This window comes from Amphibalanus amphitrite, unplaced genomic scaffold, assembly GCF_019059575.1.
Source record: "Amphibalanus amphitrite isolate SeventyFive unplaced genomic scaffold, NRLGWU_Aamphi_draft 000060F_arrow, whole genome shotgun sequence".
NCBI classification, from domain to species: domain Eukaryota; kingdom Metazoa; phylum Arthropoda; class Thecostraca; order Balanomorpha; family Balanidae; genus Amphibalanus; species Amphibalanus amphitrite.
In genome coordinates, this window is record NW_024881556.1 from 517002 (window position 1) to 537923 (window position 20922).

General features: G+C 50.3%; 1 protein-coding gene across 1 annotated transcript in view; it reads left to right on the top strand.

Moving 5' to 3' along the window:
- Positions 1–20922, top strand: part of LOC122378485 (cilia- and flagella-associated protein 44-like) — a 229857-nt gene that overhangs the window by 163218 nt on the left and 45717 nt on the right. Inside the window, exons 24-28 of the mRNA XM_043359594.1 lie at positions 3015–3203; positions 18067–18261; positions 19800–20083; positions 20323–20463; positions 20635–20737. Of these exons, the coding sequence (XP_043215529.1) occupies positions 3015–3203; positions 18067–18261; positions 19800–20083; positions 20323–20463; positions 20635–20737 (912 nt within the window). The remainder of the gene's footprint in view (positions 1–3014; positions 3204–18066; positions 18262–19799; positions 20084–20322; positions 20464–20634; positions 20738–20922) is intronic.

Consider the following 20922-nt stretch of genomic DNA (forward strand, 5'->3'; position numbering starts at 1 on the left):
ATTTTTGAAAACTCTGCCAAATTGGAAAATTTTGGCTTTTTGGGGGTTTCAGGGGTTTGTTTTTTCGTTTTTGATATTAAAAAATGTCTAAAATGTAGTTCACGTTGAGAGCAATCCAATGCCGATTACCGGATCAAAATCCGTCCATTAGTTTCCGAGATCTCAGGGGGGGGGGTGGCGAATCGCCCCCCCCCCCCCGCCAGTTTCTTGTCCCGGCGGAGCCCGCCAGGAATAGGGTTAACATGTAAACCCTATGGGCTGGTAGGAAATGTACGCCGTTGAGCAACAGTGCTACCAACTAACTTCGGCGGGGGTCGGTGTGGCCTGCTTCCAGGTAGGGGAGGTTGGGGATATTTGGCCGCATTTTTTAGAAAACGATGTAACTTAAAATTTACGACACATTTCTGCATTTTCTCAACGATTTTTTCATACTGTGCTCATTTCCACGAAATTCCGTGCTTACGCTGACCAACATTTTTCTTCCATGGCCAGATCCTGGATCCAATTTTTATCCGCTATGGATAAAAATACATAAATATGTTGCTTAGATGGTGAACTACACCATAGTATAGCGGCATTTTCATGTAGCTTGCCTATTTTTTCATGCTGCACTATCACCCACCAAGATCCGTGCTCTCGCTGACCTTAGTTTTCTGGCATTGCCGATAGGCGTCGCTGGAGTCGCGTCCCGCGCTATGGCCGCGCCTAGCGCATAACGGCGGGGGGGGGGGGGGGGGGGGGTAGGGCATCCGCCTCCCCCTTCGGCCGGCTAGGGTTAAGATGCCTTGGTCTGAAATTGTATCACATGTGTATAAAAGAAGCATGATAAGGTTAGGTGTCCCAAAAACGGTGGCGCGAAAGGTCACCGTTTTTTAGGTATTAGCGAAAAACCGCAGGTGGTGTTAACCCTCGCCCGTATTGGTGTTTTTCCAGCCGCGAACGTATAAGGGGGGGGGGGGGAGGGTCCGTTGGACCCCCCTTGCCGTTTCGCCCCTGATTGAGCTAGAGCTTCGCGGAAAAAACGAGCGTGTTGCCCGTGACGAGAGGAAGCCGATGATACCCAATTTTAAGGTCCTAGGTCATTGGTTGACCTTGCAGGTCAGGTCAATGACCCCAAAGGCGGGAAAATCGGGACCTGTTAGAACGTCGTAAAGTGTGGCTGCTATGAGGTTTTTCGGGGTGCTGATCACGAATATTATGTTAGTTTTGATCACAGATGATGTCTTCATGTATTTAGGCCAGGTCGAGTCAGGTCAGGTCAGGTCAACCAGTAAGGGTTTTGCCGGGTATTCGTAGTAGGTGGCAACCGCCTCTGACAGCTTCGTAACATGTTACGAAGGCACCAAAACTACTTCGTAAATGTTCAAATGGTTGCTAAATTCGAATTCAGCTCTGAAAACTGGCCTAGAAACATGTAAAACTCGAAAAAGTGAACCGAGGTCATGAAAGGTCAATGACCTGACCTGACCTTCCGGTGACCTTGACACCCACCCTAATGCATGGGAGCAACATCATATACCATGTTTTAACGCTTAAAACCACGAAAAGACTGCAAACGCGCGGCTAATGCGAGCCGACATACACCGAATCGCGATTTCAGCCAAACATGGTCTCGAAAAGTAGGTCACAGGTCAAAGGTCATTTGGGTCAGGGTCTTGAAATTTTCAGGGTAGGTGTGAAATTGAAGAACGCGAAGGTACTGAAAGTTTCGTCGCGATCGGCCGCTTTTTACGCGAGTTATTCGCGAAAAACCATGGGGGGGGGGGTCCGTTTGACCCCCCCCCCTATACGGACGAGGGTTAACATGCGTTATCCCGCACTGTAGACAGTGTTTACAATTGCTTCGCTTGCAAAGGGAGGAAATTATCAGAGGTCCTGTAACTGATTTGTTAAACGTCTAGACGTCTAGACGTCTCGCCTATCGGCTCGACGTTTCAAAGATTTGTTCTACCTAGTCGCGCTTTAACCCTCGCATGTGTAGGGGGGGGGGGGGGGTCGGATGGACCCCCCCCCCCATGGTTTTTCGCGAATAACTCGCGTAAAAAGCGGCCGATCGCAACGAAACTTTCAGTACCCTCGCATTGATCAATTTTACACCTACCCTGAAAATTTCATGACCCTGACCCAAATGATCTTTGACCTGTGACCTCTTTTCCGAGACCATGTTTGGCCGGAATCGCGATTTCGCGTATGTCGGCTCGCACTTGCCGCGTGTTTGCAAGCTTTTCGTGGTTTCAAACGTTCCAACATGTGATTTGATGTTACTGCCGTGTGTGTCAAGGTCACCTGAAGGTCAGGTCAGGTCATTGACCTTTGGTGACCTCGGGTGACCTCGGGTCACTTTTTCGAGTTGTACATGTTTCTAGGCTAGTTTTTGGAGCTGAATTCGAATTTAGCAACCATTTGAACATTTACGAAGTAGTTTTGGTGACTTCGTAACATGTTACGAAGCTGTCAGAGGCGGTTGACACGTACTACGAATACCCGTCACGACGCCTACTGGTTGACCTGACCTGACCTGACCCGACCTGGTCTAAATGCTTCAAGACATCATCTGTGATCAAAACTAACACGATATTCGTGATCAGCACCCCGAAAAACCCCTTAGCAGCTACACTTTACGACTTTCTAACAGGTCCCGATGTTCCCGACTTTGGGTCATTGACCTGACCTGGAAGGTCAATCAATGACCTAGGACCTTAAAATTGGGTATCATCGGCTTCCTCTCGTCACGGGCAACACGCTCGTTTTTTTCGCGAAGCTCTAGCTCGATCAGGGGCCAAACGGCAAGGGGGGGGTCCAACCGACCCCCCCCCCTACACATTAGAAGCTGGCAAACGCCGCACACATGCGAGGGTTAATATATCTAGGCCAACCTATCCCTTTTGAGTAATTGCAGCTGCCTTTTTATATTGTTGCGTTTGATGTATGCCGTGTGCCGTGTGCCCTTGATATCGGTCCGTGTGCCGTGTGCCCTTGATATTGGTCCGTGTGCCGTGTGCCGTGTGCCGCAGTGGACCAAGATGCTGGCGTGCCGGCCGGACGGGCAGACGGACGACCCGGCCGATCTGGAGGCCATCCAGGCGGCCGTCGACAGCCTGGGCGACTTCAAACTGAAAACGGCCGCCGACTTCAAGGTGGTCGACTCGCACCAGAATACCACGCACCTCAAGAGGCTGCAGCTGCTCTCAGTCAAAGAACAGGTGAGAATGTACTTACATTCCACTGCTCCGTGGCCTTTAAACCTCGCCCTGGTGGGGGTCGCAGCTGAATTACCCTGCACCCGGTATGGGGGGGGGGAGGAAACATCGGCGACCCTGCCCTTTTCTGTAGATATCTCCTAAACGACTGTAGATATTGTCACTAAACTTTCCGGTGTCCGGACAAATTGCCGAAAGGCGATTGGCCGAATGTTATTTTGCCGAATGCATTTCGCCGAATGACATTTTGCCGATGTGCTTTTTGCCGACGAGTCAAAAAGTCGAAATGCTTAAAGTCGAAATGCCATTTGCCGACATGCCTTTTTGCCGAAATGCCAATTTGCCGAAATGCTTATTAGCCGAAATGTAAATTTGCCGAAATGCGATTTGCCGAAATGTCGATTACATAGTCAAAATGTAAATTAGTCGAAATGTCAATTAGTCGAATTGTGAATTTGCCGAAATGTCAATCTGCAGAAATGGCAGTTTGCCGAAATGTCGATTAGTCGAAATGTAAATTTGCCGAAATGTTGATTAGTTGAAATGTAAATTTGCCGAAACGTTAATCTGCAAATCTATGTTAGGTTAGGTTAGGTTAGGTTTGGTTAGGTGGTATCTACAACCGCCCAATGTCATTGATGTATTTACTGATTGCTGATTGATTACTTACTGATTACTGATTGCAAACTGATCACCAATTTGCTTTTGGTGCAATCCCCAAGTAAGAAGCAAATCACATGGTAACCTTTAACCTCCTAATTTCATATTTAATATTTTTTTTATTCATTCATTCCGGTTCCCACCGGTGGTATATTTGAACAGGTACAAAGAAAGCGAGTGAGAGCAGCCCATGGAACAGAAAACAGATGGCGTACATGGCAGTTCTAATAGATAGATGGCGCTGCTCGTGGAAGGGGGTTGGATTTAGGATATGTACATGCTAGTATTGTTAGAGTGGTCAGTCAGTGTTAGTAGTTAAGTAGGTTGTAGGTAAGAGCAGCGCCATTGCCATTAGATTCACACAGTGCATACAGTGAATGCAGCTGAGGAGAAATCTCACATCCCCCTCACGCCACCACCGGGGCAGTGTGATCGCCCAAACGACTGTCCCCACTGCTCACCATCGGCGGCCCGCCTGGCCAGGCCGGGACGGTGCCGTCCACGGCCCTGGGGAGAGCTGGGGGATGCTTCCCCAGCCGGGGAGATCTGATGGCTACCTCCCCGGCGCTCCAGGCGGGCCGCCAGCCCCCGCCCGCACCGCCCGGCAAGCAACCCCGGACGGTGCCCCCTAACCACCGACCGGGCGAGCGAAGCGTCGACCCGTCTAGGTCGGCGCTCCGCACGCCCGGCCGGCCGACCGGCCCCTCACAGGAGGGGCCAGTCCCGGGTTGGCCCGGATGGGTCATAGGGGCGGGGGCTTGGGCTTGTTTCGCGCACATCGAGGCCAGGCGCCCAGTCCGGCATTCAGGCGGCAGCATCACCGGCGCTTGAGGCGGGGCCGGCAGCATCCACGACCAGTGGAGCGTCAATTCAGAGCAGGGTCATCATCTGCAGCGGCCGACGTGGCATCCCACCGGCGTCGGCAGGGTCCGAGGTCAGCGGAGGTCGAGGTTAGGCCACTCGCAGAGCGACTCGCGCCGTCAGCAACGAGAGCCCAGATTGCAGCATCCTGGTGACTGTGACGGGCGACTGAGACGGATGCTGGTGGCTTGCTGAGAATCAAGTCGGAGGTAGGTATGGCACGAGTCTGATCGGCGGTGGATCAGAGCCGGATCTGCAGCGGCCGACGTGGCGTCCCACCGGTGTCGGCAGGGACCGAGGTCAGTGGAGGTCGAGGTTAGGCCACTCGCAGTGCGACTCTCGCCGACAGCAAAGAGGGCCCAGATGGCAGCATTCTGGCGACTGAGATGGACGTCGGCAGCTTGCCGCGAGTCACATCGGAGGTAGTTATGGCACGAGTCCAGCACGAGTCCGATCATCGGCGGACCACAGACGGATCGGCAGCGGCCGACGTCGGCGTCCCATCCGGCGCCGGCAGGGACTGAGGCCCGATCGGCAGCACAGGCCGCGACAGTTGGAGCCGACATCCCGTCGCCCGTGGCTTTATGGCACAACAAGTGTAAAAGCACCAATAAAATATGGAAATTAGCATCGAATTGCTCGTGGCGAAGCAGTGCAGTGCCGAAAGCAATGCCTTAGGAGAGATTACAGATGAGGTCAATGAGGTGGTCAATGAGGTCAACTGAGGTCAAATGACGTTTGTGCCAATAACTTGTCACAAAATAAAGATACAGCTTTCAAAATGGTATCCTTCTGTTCCTCTTGAAGAGCCGAGTCGAATGATAGTTATGCAACATTAACCCTCGCCGGCCGAGGGGGGGGGGGGCGGGTGCCGCCCCCCATAGGGGTTTTTCGCGATAGCTCCGAGCACGCTGGCGATAGAGAGCTGAAACTTGGCATACCTGACCTTTGATTCAAGCCGAAGCTTTTGACACCAACCGCATTTTTGGGTTAGGTCAGGTCACTGACCTATGTCGTCATAAGTGAACCTCTGCACGGTGTTCAGATGTCGCAACTTCGCAACGCCCTCACTGCCAGAGGAGATGTCACAGGGAAATGAAACTTGCAGGATCTAGTATCCATTATGAGTCCCACAACTTGTATATCTCGGATTTTGCCTAAAGGTCATATGAGGTCAGGTCATTTTCGTGACCTCACCATTTTAAGTCAATGGGGAAAAATACAAACTGCTATTCTGGCGCCGGGAACGATCTCCAACTATCTCGAGCACACAGAATCGTGATTTTATGCACTCCTTGCAAGGTTAAATGCGTCACTTTTGCAATGTTGACCTTGCGTGACGTCATTTATGACGTCATCAAGGTCATGTTAGTTTTTCGTCAATAACTCTTGATCAAATTGAGCTAGCGAGTCGGGAAAGCCACCAATGGACTCAGGAAGACCTGCTGAATCGAATGATATGCGACATGACCTCATTCGACCAACTTCGTGACCTGGGGGTGTTGACCTGACCTTGACCTGAGGTCAACACCCCAAGTTGACCTGACCCGGACAAATAGTATATCATTCGACGCGCCTGAGCATGGCGAACACGATGCTGCCGAAATCGCGGCTCTGCGGCCGTTTTTTGCGAAGTTATTCACCAAAAACTGAACCGTACCTTGGGGCACTTGACCTGACCTCAGAGGTCACCGGTTGACCTGGGACCTTAAAATCGGGTACCAATCTCTGCGTCTCGTAACGGCGCACACGCTCGTTTTTTTTTCCGCGACGCGCTAGCTCCACCAGGGGCGAAACGGCGAGGGGGGGGGGTGGTACCCGCCCCCCCCCTCGGCCGGCGCGTATGTAGAAAACCAATAGGTCCGGCGAGGGTTAAGCAATAAGTATTTCGACCATTCTAAGACTTAAGTTGTACTTAGATGTGCTTAACTTTTTAAGTACACTTAATCAAGCTAAAAAGTGTATCATTTGACGCGTCCTGACGTGCTGAGTTCACTGGTGCTTTTCTTTTTGCTCTATCTTAGATCAAAAGTTTTAAGCGAAAAACGTTTGACCTGTTTTTAGCGAAATTTTTACATTCATACCCCCCAAAAAACCCTAAATATTGATCTAGAGCAAGCAAATTTGCACAGGGCCGAGAACTCCAGGGGGCCCACCTAACCACCAAATTTGGTGTTTCTAAGTGCCATGGGAGCTAATCGCGAGGGGGTCCCATCGACCCCCCGCCAGGCCGTGTTATGAAAACTGCCCTGCCAGGGCGAGGGTTAAATACAGAAAAATGTAATGGATATAAGAGATGTAGAACTAACAGGGCTCTAAATAGGGCACTGCTATCTGGTACTTTTGACACTATTGAATTTTAATCATTATAATGATCATCAAAGATCATTCTATGAACAAACTGGAAAAAATGTGATACCCTTTATGGAGATATAGCAAAAAATGTGTTTTGGAGTGGTTTTTATTTTTTGTTGTCTGATTACGGAGCGAGCGAAGCAAACGGAGTCTAAAGGCCGCCCCACACTGGAACTCGCATGCGGGTTGCGAGTTTGCGGGTTTTGAGTTTGCGGGCATAATACTAATTCATAGAGTGATTAGACCGTTCCCTTATGGTAACTTCATGAATGCAGTGAAGCCGGTACACCTTCGGGAACTTACATATAGTCGCAATACCAGCGCAACGAACCAAAATTCGACTCCTCCGAAAAACCCGCAAACCTCGCAGAACTCGCAGACCTCGCAGCGAGGAAAATCGAAAGTTGACTCAAAATCAACTTTTGGAATGCGATGCAAGGTCGTTCGCGAGCTAAAAACATGCAGACACGCTTGCTACATGGTAGTGTGGGTCACTCAGCTGAGATTGCATTATTTGATTTTTACATGCGGTAATTTTTGTAGGGTAGCTTCATTCCTTCTAACAAGTATTGGACTATTCCCGATGCATGTGGGTGACCCATTATGCACGTGCCACGTGCAAAACGAAGAGGTGTCACTTTTGTAATAGTTGCAATATCTCGGTAACTACTGGGCCGATTGCGCTGAAAGTTGGCATGTAGGTAGGCACCCACTAGGCAATACATATCCATGTGCCAGAGTTGGGGTGCTGCTGCACGTGCGCACGTGCAGGGGTCGATTCCAGATCTCGAGAACGGCTGGAGCGATTGCGCTCAAATTTGGTACACGGTTACGGAGCAGTTTGTAGGGTGCCGTGCACAAGTCAGTTGGGACCCATTTTGCACGTGCGCACGTGCAGAGTGCCGCTTCCAGATCTCGAGAACGGCTGGGCCGATTGTGCTCAAATTTGGCACATCGCTAGAGACCGGTTAGTACGGTGCCGTGCACAAGTCAGTTGGAGGTACCCCCTCGCAATTTCGCACGTGCAAGGCCCACCCTCTCGCTCGCTCCGTTAGTCGCCCTAAAAGGCGTTATACTGGTTATGCATCATACCGTTCTTTTATGGTGAACATCAGGTTAACCCGCGCCCCGTTGGGGTCTGCCGAACAACGCGCCCTGCTGGGGGGGGGGGAGGCATTTTTATTTTATTTATTTATTTAGACTCGTTACAACATCCACGTAGTGGCTTTTACGTTGTAGTGTCAGTATACATGAAAATCATCTCACATCTCGGGCATAGATAAAAAGACAAAAAGAAAAGTAAAATACAAGAACACGATAAGAATATTAAAATACCACGATAACAGCATCTATAAAATGTTGAGGTAAGCTAAATCACCATCCAATAGGTACATGAAATATATGTAAAAGATGCAAGTAAATGGAGCGGTACTAAACGACCTAAAAGGCGAACGAACAATGACACCTAAGATATAAACATTGCACAAACTATCACACTAACGCATTCTCTCTGATATTCTTCCTGCACTGCCTAACGGTCGGCGCCTCCCGGACAGCTGGTGGCGCTCCATTCCAGCTAGCCACGGCGCGGTAGGTAAAGAAGCGCCGGGCACGTTCAGTGCGCACCTTGGGTAGCTGGAGCTGCCCAGCTTCAACGGCCCGGGTGCTGCGTGCTGATATGACTGCGCGGGACTCGACAAGAGTTTTTAGATTTGCGGAATAAGTTCCGTCTTTTAGAATCTTATGAATCGTGAGAATATCCTTTTCCACAATAAGTTTGTCTAAATTTTGCCAATTAAGCTCAGCGAACAACGGTGTGACGTGCACGTTGCGCCGTGATGAGGTAGTGATTTGGGCAGCATGATTCAGCACCATCTGGACTCGTTTCCGCTGGACATCCCTGCACCCACCCCAAACAGTAAGGCAATACGCTATATGTGGGAAGACCAGAGCCTCAACAATGAACTTTTTTACTGCGGTGGGTAAAGAATGGGAAAATTTCGCCAGCCCTGCCAAAGTTGCGTATGATCTCCGGATCACCATCGAGACATGGTCCTCCCACTTCAGCTCGGGGTCCAATGTGACGCCTAACACTTTCATCTTGATTGCTGGCCGCACCTGCGCACCAGCAAAGTTCACCATAATGTCGCCACCAATGCCTTGTTTTGGCATGCCAAAAAGTATCATTTCGGTTTTAGCCGGATTAATTTTAAGTCCGTTTTGGTCATACCAGTTCTGAACGATGGAGAGCATATCCTCCACTTTGTGTTTATGACTATTCATATCGTTTTTGTTGAAACTGTTGAGAAATTGCGAGTCATCGGCATACATTACAATTTTATCGCAAACGACATGGGAAGCGACATCATTAGTGAATAACGAGAACAAGATTGCTCCCAAAGTGCTCCCCTGTACCACGCCATGGGTGACAGGAAGGAGGTGTGACCCCCCTTTTACTATCTGACGCCTACCGTCAAGCCAGTCGGAAAACCAGTGCCCATCCACACCGTGCCAACCTAGTTTATCCATGAGTCTGCCATGCTCGACGCTGTCAAAGGCTTTGGAGATATCGGCCGCAATATTTGACACCACTTTCCCCTTGTCAGTTTCCGATATTATGAATTGGACAGCGTCGAGCATAGCAGACTCCGTGGAGTGACCCCTACGGAAGCCATGTTGCTCCGGACAAATAACATTATGCAATGTAAGATATTCCACCAGTTGATTACATACCACCCGCTCCGCCAGTTTGGACACCGTTGGCAGAACCGACACGGGGCGAAAACAGTTAACATCAGTCGCATCACCTGATTTGAATAGGGGTGTCACTATGGCCAGCTTCCACTCATCCGGCAATGTTCCTTTCGGATGGATGCATTCACTATACGTAAAAGGTGAGATCCGATAACTGAAAACGTTTGTTTCAGCATGGCCACTGTGATGCCATCGGCACCACTGGATTTTGAATTGTTCATCTGTGCAAGTGCAGACGACAGTTCGGACAGAGTAGTTGGGTGCACGCGAAATGCGCCACTAATGACACGCGGCGGCCGCGGCGTCAACCGCTGCCCCTCCGCAGCAACCGTCTCCAGCGATGAGGCAATACCAGGACCAACGGATGCAAAATGAGTGTTTAATGCGTCTGCCCACTCAGTAGATTTTACATCGGTCGTTTTACGGCCTGTGCTGTCACGTTTTGATGCAATCAAAAATTTCCGAATGTCGGTCCAAATTTTTGGTTTCGAGTGCCGATAGCTTGTCAAAAAGAAATTTGACCGTGACCGACTTTGGGCAGCCTTGGCAGCGTTACGAGCGCGCCTGTATTCCGCCTCGGTGTCCTCACGGCGCGGGGTGTTTCTGTTTGCATCCCTATCTGCTCTAGCCAAATCGCGCTCCCTCATACATGCCATGACGTCATGGTCCTCAGCTATCCAAGGGCATGGAGGGTGTCGCAGTTTGATCGTCACCATCGGCATATGCCTATCGATAACCGGACGCCACACATTCATGAAACTTTGCCACATCACACCTACATCGTCACTTTCATTGTACAGTTCAGACCAGTCGGCTTCCAATAAGTCTAAACAGAGAGCATTTGGGTCCAAGTTGCGCGTTGACCGTACTGATATTTCAATCGGCCGGTGACGGCGCAGCGCCACGCGAATGTCGGCCATCACCAAATCATGGTCGCTTGAATGAAACGGCACAACTCGCACCGGCACGCTTTGGTCCGTTTCCGGCACCACAATGTGATCTAGAGTCGATCCCTCCCTGTGTGTCGGTTCGGTAACTATTTGTTTCAGATGCATGTCACTCAGCATTCTGCCCCCCCCCCCCCTAAGATCTCGAGAACCACGCAACATAGCGACAAGCAGCAAACGGTGTTGAATAGCGCCAACAAGGAACTACCTTGTAGTTGTGATCCAATTTAATTGACCTCGGTCAAACCGATGACGTCACAGGTCAGGTCAAATGTCGAATTTTTACCGTTTACAGGCATTTCAAGAAATGTGTTGTAAAATCGAGTAAAATGCATTTCATTGAAAATCATGTATGGGGAATGGCTCGTCAAACACATATTTTGCTATTTGAGGTCACTGATACCAAGTCAGGCCACAGAGGTCTGACTGCTCCGTAACCGTGTACCAAATTTGAGCGCAATCGCTCCAGCCGTTCTCGAGATCTGGAATCGACCCCTGCACGTGCGCACGTGCAGGGTCACAATATGAAAATATGTGATGCATGTTTTAAGGTCCATTTTACATGCCAGATGCGATTATGTGGGTCAGGCAGCCTTTGGTGTCAGTTTAGGTTATGTTGTGGTGAAGGTCAGTCAAGATCAGGTCAACTTGGGTGAAATTTAAAAAATGATATTTTTCTATAAAATGGGTATTGATTCGATGCAGCTCGTCACGGGGAGTCTAGCGGTGGTCTTTGTTTTGCGCTACCTGGTCCAGAATTGCTAAAAGTTAAGCTAAAAAATGTGACGTCATCAATTTTGAAGTGTTTTCGCTATAACTATGACAGTAATCGCTATTATCTTTAAAAACAATATTGTTTGGGGCCAAAAGTCAAACATTTCAAAATTTCGAGAGAGCAGTTTAATAGCCCTAGTAATTTCACTCCTTTTATGCCTTGTATGTTTTTCTGTATCTTCAAAGCTATTGACGTGACAGCTCTTCCCGCGAAACTTTTTTTAGTCGAAAACGGCAGAACATTTGCAGTCATTTGCGTCCAACCTATCATAGCCTTTGGATTTTTTTTTTGTCTCAGTTAATAAAATTGATGCCCGGAAGGGTACTGAAGGTTTGGTGACGATCGGCGCAGCGGTTCTGGATATTATCGAAAAGTCTTGAATGAGGGGGCAAAAATAGTCCCCCCCCTTTACCAGGACGCGGGTTTAACCCGCGCCCGGCTGGGGGTCCTGGATTTCCACGCCCTGCTGGGGGGGGGGGGGTGTTTGAACACCCCCCCTTCTAACTCGGCTCCTGGGCCACGTAGCGATACGCGGAAGGCGGCGTTCGAAAGAGCGTCAAAAATAATGACGAAATCACTTTGGTCAATTTTTTGGTCAGGTCAAAGGTCAGGTCACCAGAGGTCATTGAAGGCAAAATTTCGCCGATTTCCAGGTCGAATGTCGACAATTTCCAAGAAGCCAACGCATAACTCGGGAACCAATAGAGCTACAGCGCCGCGGAAAAGCGCATTCGATAGCCCTATTAACGCCCTTTCTGAGTAATTCTCTCAGATTTGACCTAACTTCAACGGTTTTGCCTGCAGGGGGCAAAAACTGCAAAAATAGCCGATTTTTTCGAAAACAGTTTTTCTGCAATAACTTTTGACCCAAGCCTTGTACGAGCTTACTTTTACCGGCATCGTGTTCCTCTCGTCAAGACGCATCGAATGAACTATAATTTGACCTTGACAGGTCAACTTGAAAATTTGACCTCAGGTCAAGGTCATGACCTGACCGGAAAGGGTCATGTTGCATATCAGTCGATCCGTATCGTCGAGCTGAACACATCTAAGGCGTTTTCATCGCTCTAGCATGCCTCTATCAAAAGTTATTTGCGAAAAACTGTTAGATGCCATTCGTGACCTAAGATGACCTCAGGACATAAATAGGGGTCACGGACACCATTTTCATGTTCAGTGTGTCTAAACCACTTGTAATTCAGTGTTTGGGAGTGTTTATTACGTCTTTCGTCCAAAAGAGGCGCATTTCAATTTTCTCCCATTGACTTATAATGGGCAGGTCGCAAAATTGACCTGACCTTAGGTCATCGATATCAAAATTTTGAGATATACATTTTGTACATGCTATTGCTCTTAGCAATCGCTGAAAGTTTCAAAGTGATCGGTCACTCGGTGTAGCTATGACAGACATTGAAACTTTTTATGAGGTGAGGTCACTTCAAGTGACCTGGTGACCTGACCTTGAATGACCTTGGTCTGAAATTTTCACAACATATGTCGAATTGATGTATGATAAGGTGTACCAAAAACGGCGTATTCGCGAAAAACCACAAGGGGGGGTGTTCAAACACCCCCCCCCCCCCAGCAGGGCGCGGGTTAAAGCAAGGGTCGAACTTAACCCTCGCCGGCACAGGCCATTTTGATTCCTTCGACGGCACAAGGGGTGGGTGGTTGGAACGACCCCCCTCGCGTTTGGCCCCTGATGGAGCCAGAGCTTCGCAGAAAAAAACGGGCGTGTTGCCCGTCACGAGAGGAAGCCAATGACGCCCAATTTTAAGGTCCTAGGTCATCGGTTGACCTTCCAGGTCAGGTCAATGACCCAAAAATCGAGAATATCGGGATCTGTTAGGAAGTGTGGCTGCTAAGGGGTTTTCCGGGGTGCTGATCACGAATATCGTGTTAGTTTTGATCACAGATAATGTTAAGCGTTTAGACCAGGTCGGGTCAGGTCAGGTCAGGTCAACCGGTAGGGGTCGTGACGGGTATTCGTAGTACCTGTCATCCGCCTCTGACAGCTTCGTAACATGTTACGAAGGCACCAAAACTACTTCGTTAATGTTCAAATGGTTGCTATATTCGAATTCAGCTAAAAAACTAGCCTAGAAACATGTAAAACTCGAAAAAGTGAACCGAGGTCACCAAATGTCAATGACCTGATCTGACCTTCAGGTGACCTTGACACCCACCCTAATGCTTGGGAGCAACATCAAATCACATGTTTGAACGTTTGCAACCACGAAAAGCTTGCAAACGCGCGGCTAATGCGAGCCGACATACGCCGAATCGCGATTCCGGCCAAACATGGTCTCGGAAAAGAGGTCATAGGTCAAAGGTCATTTGGGTCAGGGTCATAAAATTTTAAGGGTAAGTGTTAAATTTATGAATGCGAGGGTACTGAAAGTTTCGTCGCAATCGGCGGCTTTTTACGCGAGTTATTCGCGAAAAACCTTAGGGGGGTGCATCACCCTGTGCCGGCGAGGGTTAACCCGCGCCGTGCTGGGGGGTGGGGTGGTGGAGTGGGGGATATTTTTACGCTCCCTCAGGTTTTGCTGCACCTATTCCTACATCTTTTCCTCACATGTGAAATTTCAGACCCCGGTCATTCAAGGTCAGGTCACCAGGTTACGTGAAGTGACATTTCCTCAGAAAAAAAGCTTGAAGGCTCGCTGTAGTTATACCTACTGCGCGATCACTTCGAAACTTTCAAGGTCATGACCTTGACCTGAAGTCATTTTTTCTCAATGACCTTTCAAGGTCATTGAGCACATGTGTAGGCAAGATTCACATGTGTAGCATGTGTAGGGGGTGGGGGTCGAATGGACCCACATGGTTTTTCGCGAATAACTCGCGCCAGAAGCGGCCGATCGCAACGAACCTCTCTGTACCCTCGAGTTGATTAATTTTACATCTACTCTGAAAATCTCATGACCCTGACTCAAGTAACCTTTGACCTGTGACCTATTTCTCGAGGCTATGTTTGGCCGGAATCGCGATTCGGCGTTTGTCGGCTCGCATTAGCCGCGTGTTTGCAAGCTTTTCGTGGATTAAAACGTTCAAACATGTGATTTGATGTTGCTCCCATGCATAAGGGTGGATATCAAGGTCACCTGAAGGTCTGGGCAGGTCATTGACCTTTGGTGACCTCGGTTCACTTTTTCGAGTTTTACATGTTTCTAGGCTAGTTTTTGGAGCTGAATTCGAATTTAGAAATCATTTGAACATTTACGAAGTAGTTATGGTGCCTTCGTAACATGTTACGAAGCTGTCAGAGGTGGTTGACACGTACTACGAATACCCGTCACGACCCCTACTGACCTGACCTGACCTGACCCGACCTGGTCTAAATGCTTAAAGACATCATCTGTGATCAAAACTAACACGACAGTCGTGACTCGTGATCAGCACCCCGAAAAACCCCATCGCAGCCACACTTAACGACTTTCTAACAGGTCCCGATTTTCCCGACTTTTGGGTCATTGACCTGACCTGGAAGGTAACCGATGACCTAGGACCTTAAAATTGGGTATCATCGGCTTCCTCTCGTCACGGGCAACACGCCGTTTTTTTCGCGAAGCTCTAGCTCGATTAGGGGCCAAACGGCAAGGGGGGAGTACAACCGACCCCTCCCCCTACACGTTAGAAGCGGGCAAACACCGCCCACATGCGAGGGTTAACCCGCGCCCCAGTGGTGGTCTCAGCCAACTTCGCCCTAGTGGGGGGTGGGGGGGGGGGGGGCATATGTTACCACCCACCTCTAACTCAAAAACTAAGAGGGCTAGAGAGACGCGGTGAAAAGCAGTCGATAGCTCTCAATGCGTACGTTTGAAAGTTTTCCGGTCATTTTTCACCTTAGAGCAATCTTGGGGTCACCAGAGGTCATCAAAGGTCAAAATTTGCCAATTGTCATTATATTTTTCAGAAAACATGCCGCTATCTCAGGAACTATGGTAGCTAGAAAAACGCATGGAAAAGCAATCGATAGCTTTTGAACTCTTCTTTTGAAAAGATCATAATCAATTGACCTCAGGTCAACGGTTTAGCTTCCAGAGGACAAAAACTCCAAAAATAGCTGTTTTTACGAAAAGGGTTTTTTCGACAATAACTTTGGACTACAAAAAGCCACGACATTTCTATTGCCAGAATCGTGTTCCCCTCGCCGAGACGCGTCAAATGAACTATAATTTGACCTTGAAAGGTCAACTTGAAAATTTGACCTCAGGTCAAGGTCATGACCTGACCGGAAAAGGTCATGTTGCATACCAGTCGATGCGTCTCAACAAGACAAACACAATGAGACCATCCCCAGCGTTCTATCTCTTTCCAATCGCGAGTTATTGGCAAAAAACTGTTTGTAGTTTCAAATGACCTCGGATGACCTTTCTAGAGGCTATCAGCAAAAATGACACCTTGGTCATCACGTGTGAACTAAATCATTGTGATTCTGAAATATTTGGACTGTTCCTTTGCGTACACACGGATCTAGAGGCATTTTCATTTTTCTCCATTGACTTAAGTAATGGAAAGGTCACGCCACTGACCTGACCTTAGGTCACGGATATAAAAAAAAATCCGAGATATACAAATTGTAGGCGCCCATAACAGCATGCAATCCACCAAGTTTAAAACCTTTCTGACAAACACTGCAGGCTGGACATGATTGCAAAATTTTTTAGGCTTGGCCAGTTAACCTGACCTGACATGACCTGGGGTCAAAAATTCTACACATTGTCCAAAATTGATGTACCAAAAGCTACCCCAAGAGGCGCGTAGCGCCGCGGTTTGTTATTCACACGCAAAAAAAAAAACGCGACAGGGTGGTAACATATGCCCCCCCCCCCCAACTGGGGCGAAGGTTAAAATTAGGCGACGTTCGATCTTATCAGGCTCAGTTTTTACCCTTTTCGGTGGCTAAAAGGAGTGCTAATTAGGGTACGGGACCTGCAGGTGCTACTGTACAGCGACCCTGAGTAAGTTTTCCCAGCACCCTCACAGGGAACAACGATAAGCTGTCAGAGGGCACGCACAGAAAACCTCAGCTGCTCTTGTACAGGGACCGGCAGTCGATATCAATGTTATCGGTTGCTGCTGAACAGGACAGACGGCTAGAGTTGGGGTTCGTGTACAGTAGCAACTGCGGGTATCCGTACTTAGAGTTAAATAGGTAAAAAAGAACTATAATCTAATCCTTCACTTAGTTTTTACTCTTTGATCAGTCTGTTGTTCATTTTGCTTGTCTCTTGCCGTATTAACCCTCGCCCGCACATGGGGGGGGGTTGCCCCCCAGGTAGTGTTTCTGCTCTGCACTCAACATTTTTAGAGCTAGGAGGCTGATTTTTCGTATAGCTGCTCCTCTATCCTTTCTTGATGTCCACTGAAAATTTCAAGTTTCTGTCGTTTTTGGTTTCGGAGATTTGACCTTGTTTTTCAGGTCATGTCATGACCCAAATGGCCAATTCTCAACATTTTGCGTTGGCTATGGGCCTTGTGAGCTTTTGACACCCTGATTTCGGCCTTTTTTGCCAGTCTTACCTCCCACCTATCATGGAACATGTTGTTCGACGATGTACAGATGTCAAGGTCAGGGTCAAGGTCAACCTAGGTCATCTAAGATAGTTTCGTTTTAGGCAAGCTGAATTTACTTTTTGTGAAGTTTTTTTTTTTTTACTGCATTTTTGGTAAAAGCTTCTCAGATCATGATTTCATGTAATATGGACACATAAACAACCGTTGCACACATCAGTATACACACAGTCACACACAGACATACAAACACATATTATTGACCTTGACGTAACTTGACCTGAAATGACCTCAGCAGCAAAAACCTGGTCGGGTAGTGTGACAAAGAGGCTCTAGCTGGCTTGGCACCAGAAAACGGCATCGTCATCGGTATATGATAAGCAGCGCAATTGATATCCAACGGTGACCCAAAACAGCAATATTTTTTAGTTTGACCTGACCTGGAAAGTCAAAGACTGACCTGAGAAGGTAAAACTGGGTACCATTGGATTCGTCTCTCTCCAAAGAATCTTTTTGGTCCTTATTGCTAAGCTCTATCTCCAACAGGAACGAAATGGCGCGGGGGGGGTGGCAACCACCCCCCCCCCCCCATGTGCGTTCTAGGATGGGAAAATGGCATGTGCGGGCGAGGTTTAATTTGCGCTTTTAAAACGATCCCACGCGCTTAAAAATCCGGACTAGATATGCATGCATGTTTAGTCTTCACTCGTCTCTATATACCTTATATGGACTTGACATGTACAGGTCTCGCGAGATTAAGCGGTAGGTTTTGCACTTTTACATTTCCGGTTATATCTCAGAAACTAATCGATCTACGATGAAGCCATTTTACACGATCATGGCCGGCTTGTTATCCAACAAGTCAATCGCATCTTCAACACTTAAAAGCTTAAGACGACGAAGATATAGCCTGCAGTACACTAAATTTCCTAGGTGCAAAACCTACCGCTAAAACCCGCGAGACCTGTACATTGTCCATGTATGTTCTTCGCAGCTGTACAAGCACAAAGTGGCGTTCAACGAACGTGTGCTGGCGATGAGACGCCGGAAGAAAGAGGTGCTCAACAGCGTCCACGTGGCGCTGGCTCGCGCGGCAGAGCTGCAGAGTCAGCTGCCGGCGTCGCTGCATATTCAGCTGCCGCTCCGGCCGGCACTGGCTGAGGACGAAAACCCTGAGGCTGTCTACCAGGTCAGTGGCTCAGAACTGCGGTGGTTCAGGGCCATAATTCTTATGGTCGTGTTAGCTCTGGTAAGGCCAGTCATAGCGAGAAGTAGGAAGCCTGGATGCTGGGTCGGAAGGGCTAGGACGAGAGCTCAGCGCCTGTCTGCTTCTGCGGCGATCAGACCGGCACTGGTGCACAACATCCTACCATCCAATTAGCATTACACGCTGCTTCCCAAATGCGCCCGCTGGAGACGGGTTGTCGCCGATGCTAGCCGCTTCACGTCCGCTGTAGTGGTGCGCTCGGGCGAAATAGCTCCAGCCCCTTCCTGTGGATTGCTGTCAGATGTGATCCCAGCCCCTCCCTGTGCACTGCTGTCGCAGATGTCACTCCAGCCCCTCCCTGTGCACTGCTGTCACAGATGTCACTCCAGCCCCTCCCTGTGCACTGCTGTCACAGATGTCACTCCATCCCCTCCCGGTGCACTGCTGTCACAGATGTCACTCCATCCCCTCCCGGTGCACTGCTGTCACAGATGTCGCTCCAGCCCCTCCCTGTGCACTGCTGTCACAGATGTCACTCCAGTCCCTCCCTGTGCACTGCTGTCACAGATGTCACTCCAGTCCCTCCCTGTGCACTGCTGTCACAGATGTCGCTCCAGCCCCTCCCTGTGCACTGCTGTCACAGATGTCGCTCCATCCCCTCCCTGTGCACTGCTGTCACAGATGTCACTCCAGCCCCTCCCTGTGCACTGCTGTCACAGATGTCGCTCCAGTCCCTCCCTGTGCACTGCTGTCACAGATGTCGCTCCAGTCCCTCCCTGTGCACTGCTGTCACAGATGTCGCTCCAGCCCCTCCCTGTGCACTGCTGTCACAGATGTCGCTCCAGCCCCTCCCTGTGCACTGCTGTCACAGATGTCACTCCAGCCCCTCCCTGTGCACTGCACTGCTGTCACAGATGTCACTCCAGCCCCCCCCCGGTGCACTGCTGTCACAGATGTCGCTCCAGCCCCTCCCTGTGCACTGCTGTCAAAGATGTCGCTCCAGCCCCTCCCTGTGCACTGCTGTCACAGATGTCACTCCAGCCCCTCCCTGTACACTGCTGTCACAGATGTCACTCCAGCTCCTCCCTGTGCACTGCACTGCTGCCACAGATGTCACTCTAGCCCCTCCCGGTGCACTGCTGTCACAGATGTCGCTCCAGCCCCTCCCTGTGCACTGCTGTCACAGATGTCACTCCAGCCCCCCCCCCGTGCACTGCTGTCACAGATGTCGCTCCATCCCGTCCCGGTGCACTGCTGTCACAGATGTCACTCCAGCCCCTCCCTGTGCACTGCTGTCACTGCTGTCACTCCATCCCCTCCCTGTGCACTGCTGTCACAGATGTCACTCCAGTCCCTCCCTGTGCACTGCTGTCACAGATGTCGCTCCAGCCCCTCCCTGTGCACTGCTGTCACAGATGTCGCTCCAGCCCCTCCCTGTGCACTGCTGTACCAGATGTCACTCCAGCCCCTCCCTGTGCACTGCTGTCACAGATGTCGCCCCCTGTGCACTGCTGTCACAGATGTCGGACGCCGCGCTGGCCGAGTACCGGCGGGCGGCGGAGGCGGCGGCCGCCGCCGCTCACCAGGACCCGGCGCGACTCGCCGTCGCCACCGCCACCGCCGCCGAGACGCCGTCGGAGGGCACAGGCGCCACCACCACGCCGGCGACCACGCTGCGCCGGCGCAGTCTGCTGCGCGCGCGACACCAGGGCGCCGCCGTCGAGGGGGTGGCCGTGCACCGGGCCCGGCCTGTGGCGCATATTTCGCAGACGGACCATGCGCTCCGCCGCATGACCGAGATCAGGTGGGTGCGCAGTCGGCTAGGCTGGAAGGGCGAATGTGTTGCCTGTTGGTAGTCGAACTCAGCAGAATGCCTGCAAGATGATTTAGCGGGCGGACTTTTAAGGAATTGTGCTGCAACGTCTCAGTTTGGACAGAGGTTACATACCAGGGGTCGTTCGTCTCAGTGCAAACTAAGTCTGGCCGGCCCTGTAAACTGGATGATGGTGTGTGAGTGTGACGCCGGGTACCGGTACTCGGTAGGACGGTGTTCGCTCGGGACCGGGAGCTGAAGAGGGTCGATCAGCTGATGGAGGAGTTCGACACCGAACTCTACGACCTGTGGAGGCAGATGGTGCACATCGAATACAAGCTCAAGAACGGGGATCTTCGTCTGCTGACCAGGTGAGGTCCAGTAGAAGCACAACTGGAAATCTGACATACCACACGGCAGTCTTTGGCTTTGGAAGTGGATCCTTCCGTGTACCGTGCTCAGTGCTGTGAACATGGAAGGTCGGTGGTCAGGGTGCCGGGATAAGGAACGCTGCGCGTGCTCACCGCTGTGCTGGCGGACAGGTTCCGGGAGCTGATGCTGGTGCGGGAGTTTGAGAAGCGCGAGGCGGCGCTGAACGCGACGCTCCAGGAGAGGATGCTGGAGGACGCCGAGGGCCAGCTGTCGGTGGGTGGCGGCCGCACGGAACAGTTCACTTCACCGCAGACTCGCTCCGGGCCAGTGACATGGGGCATTCTCAGAACTGTTTGTCATTGAGATCACCGTGCGCCTTGTCTGTCTCCTTAAGGGGAGATCCTCGACAAAAGCCATATCGATTCGCCTCGCGACACTGTGTTCCTGGCGTATTTGGA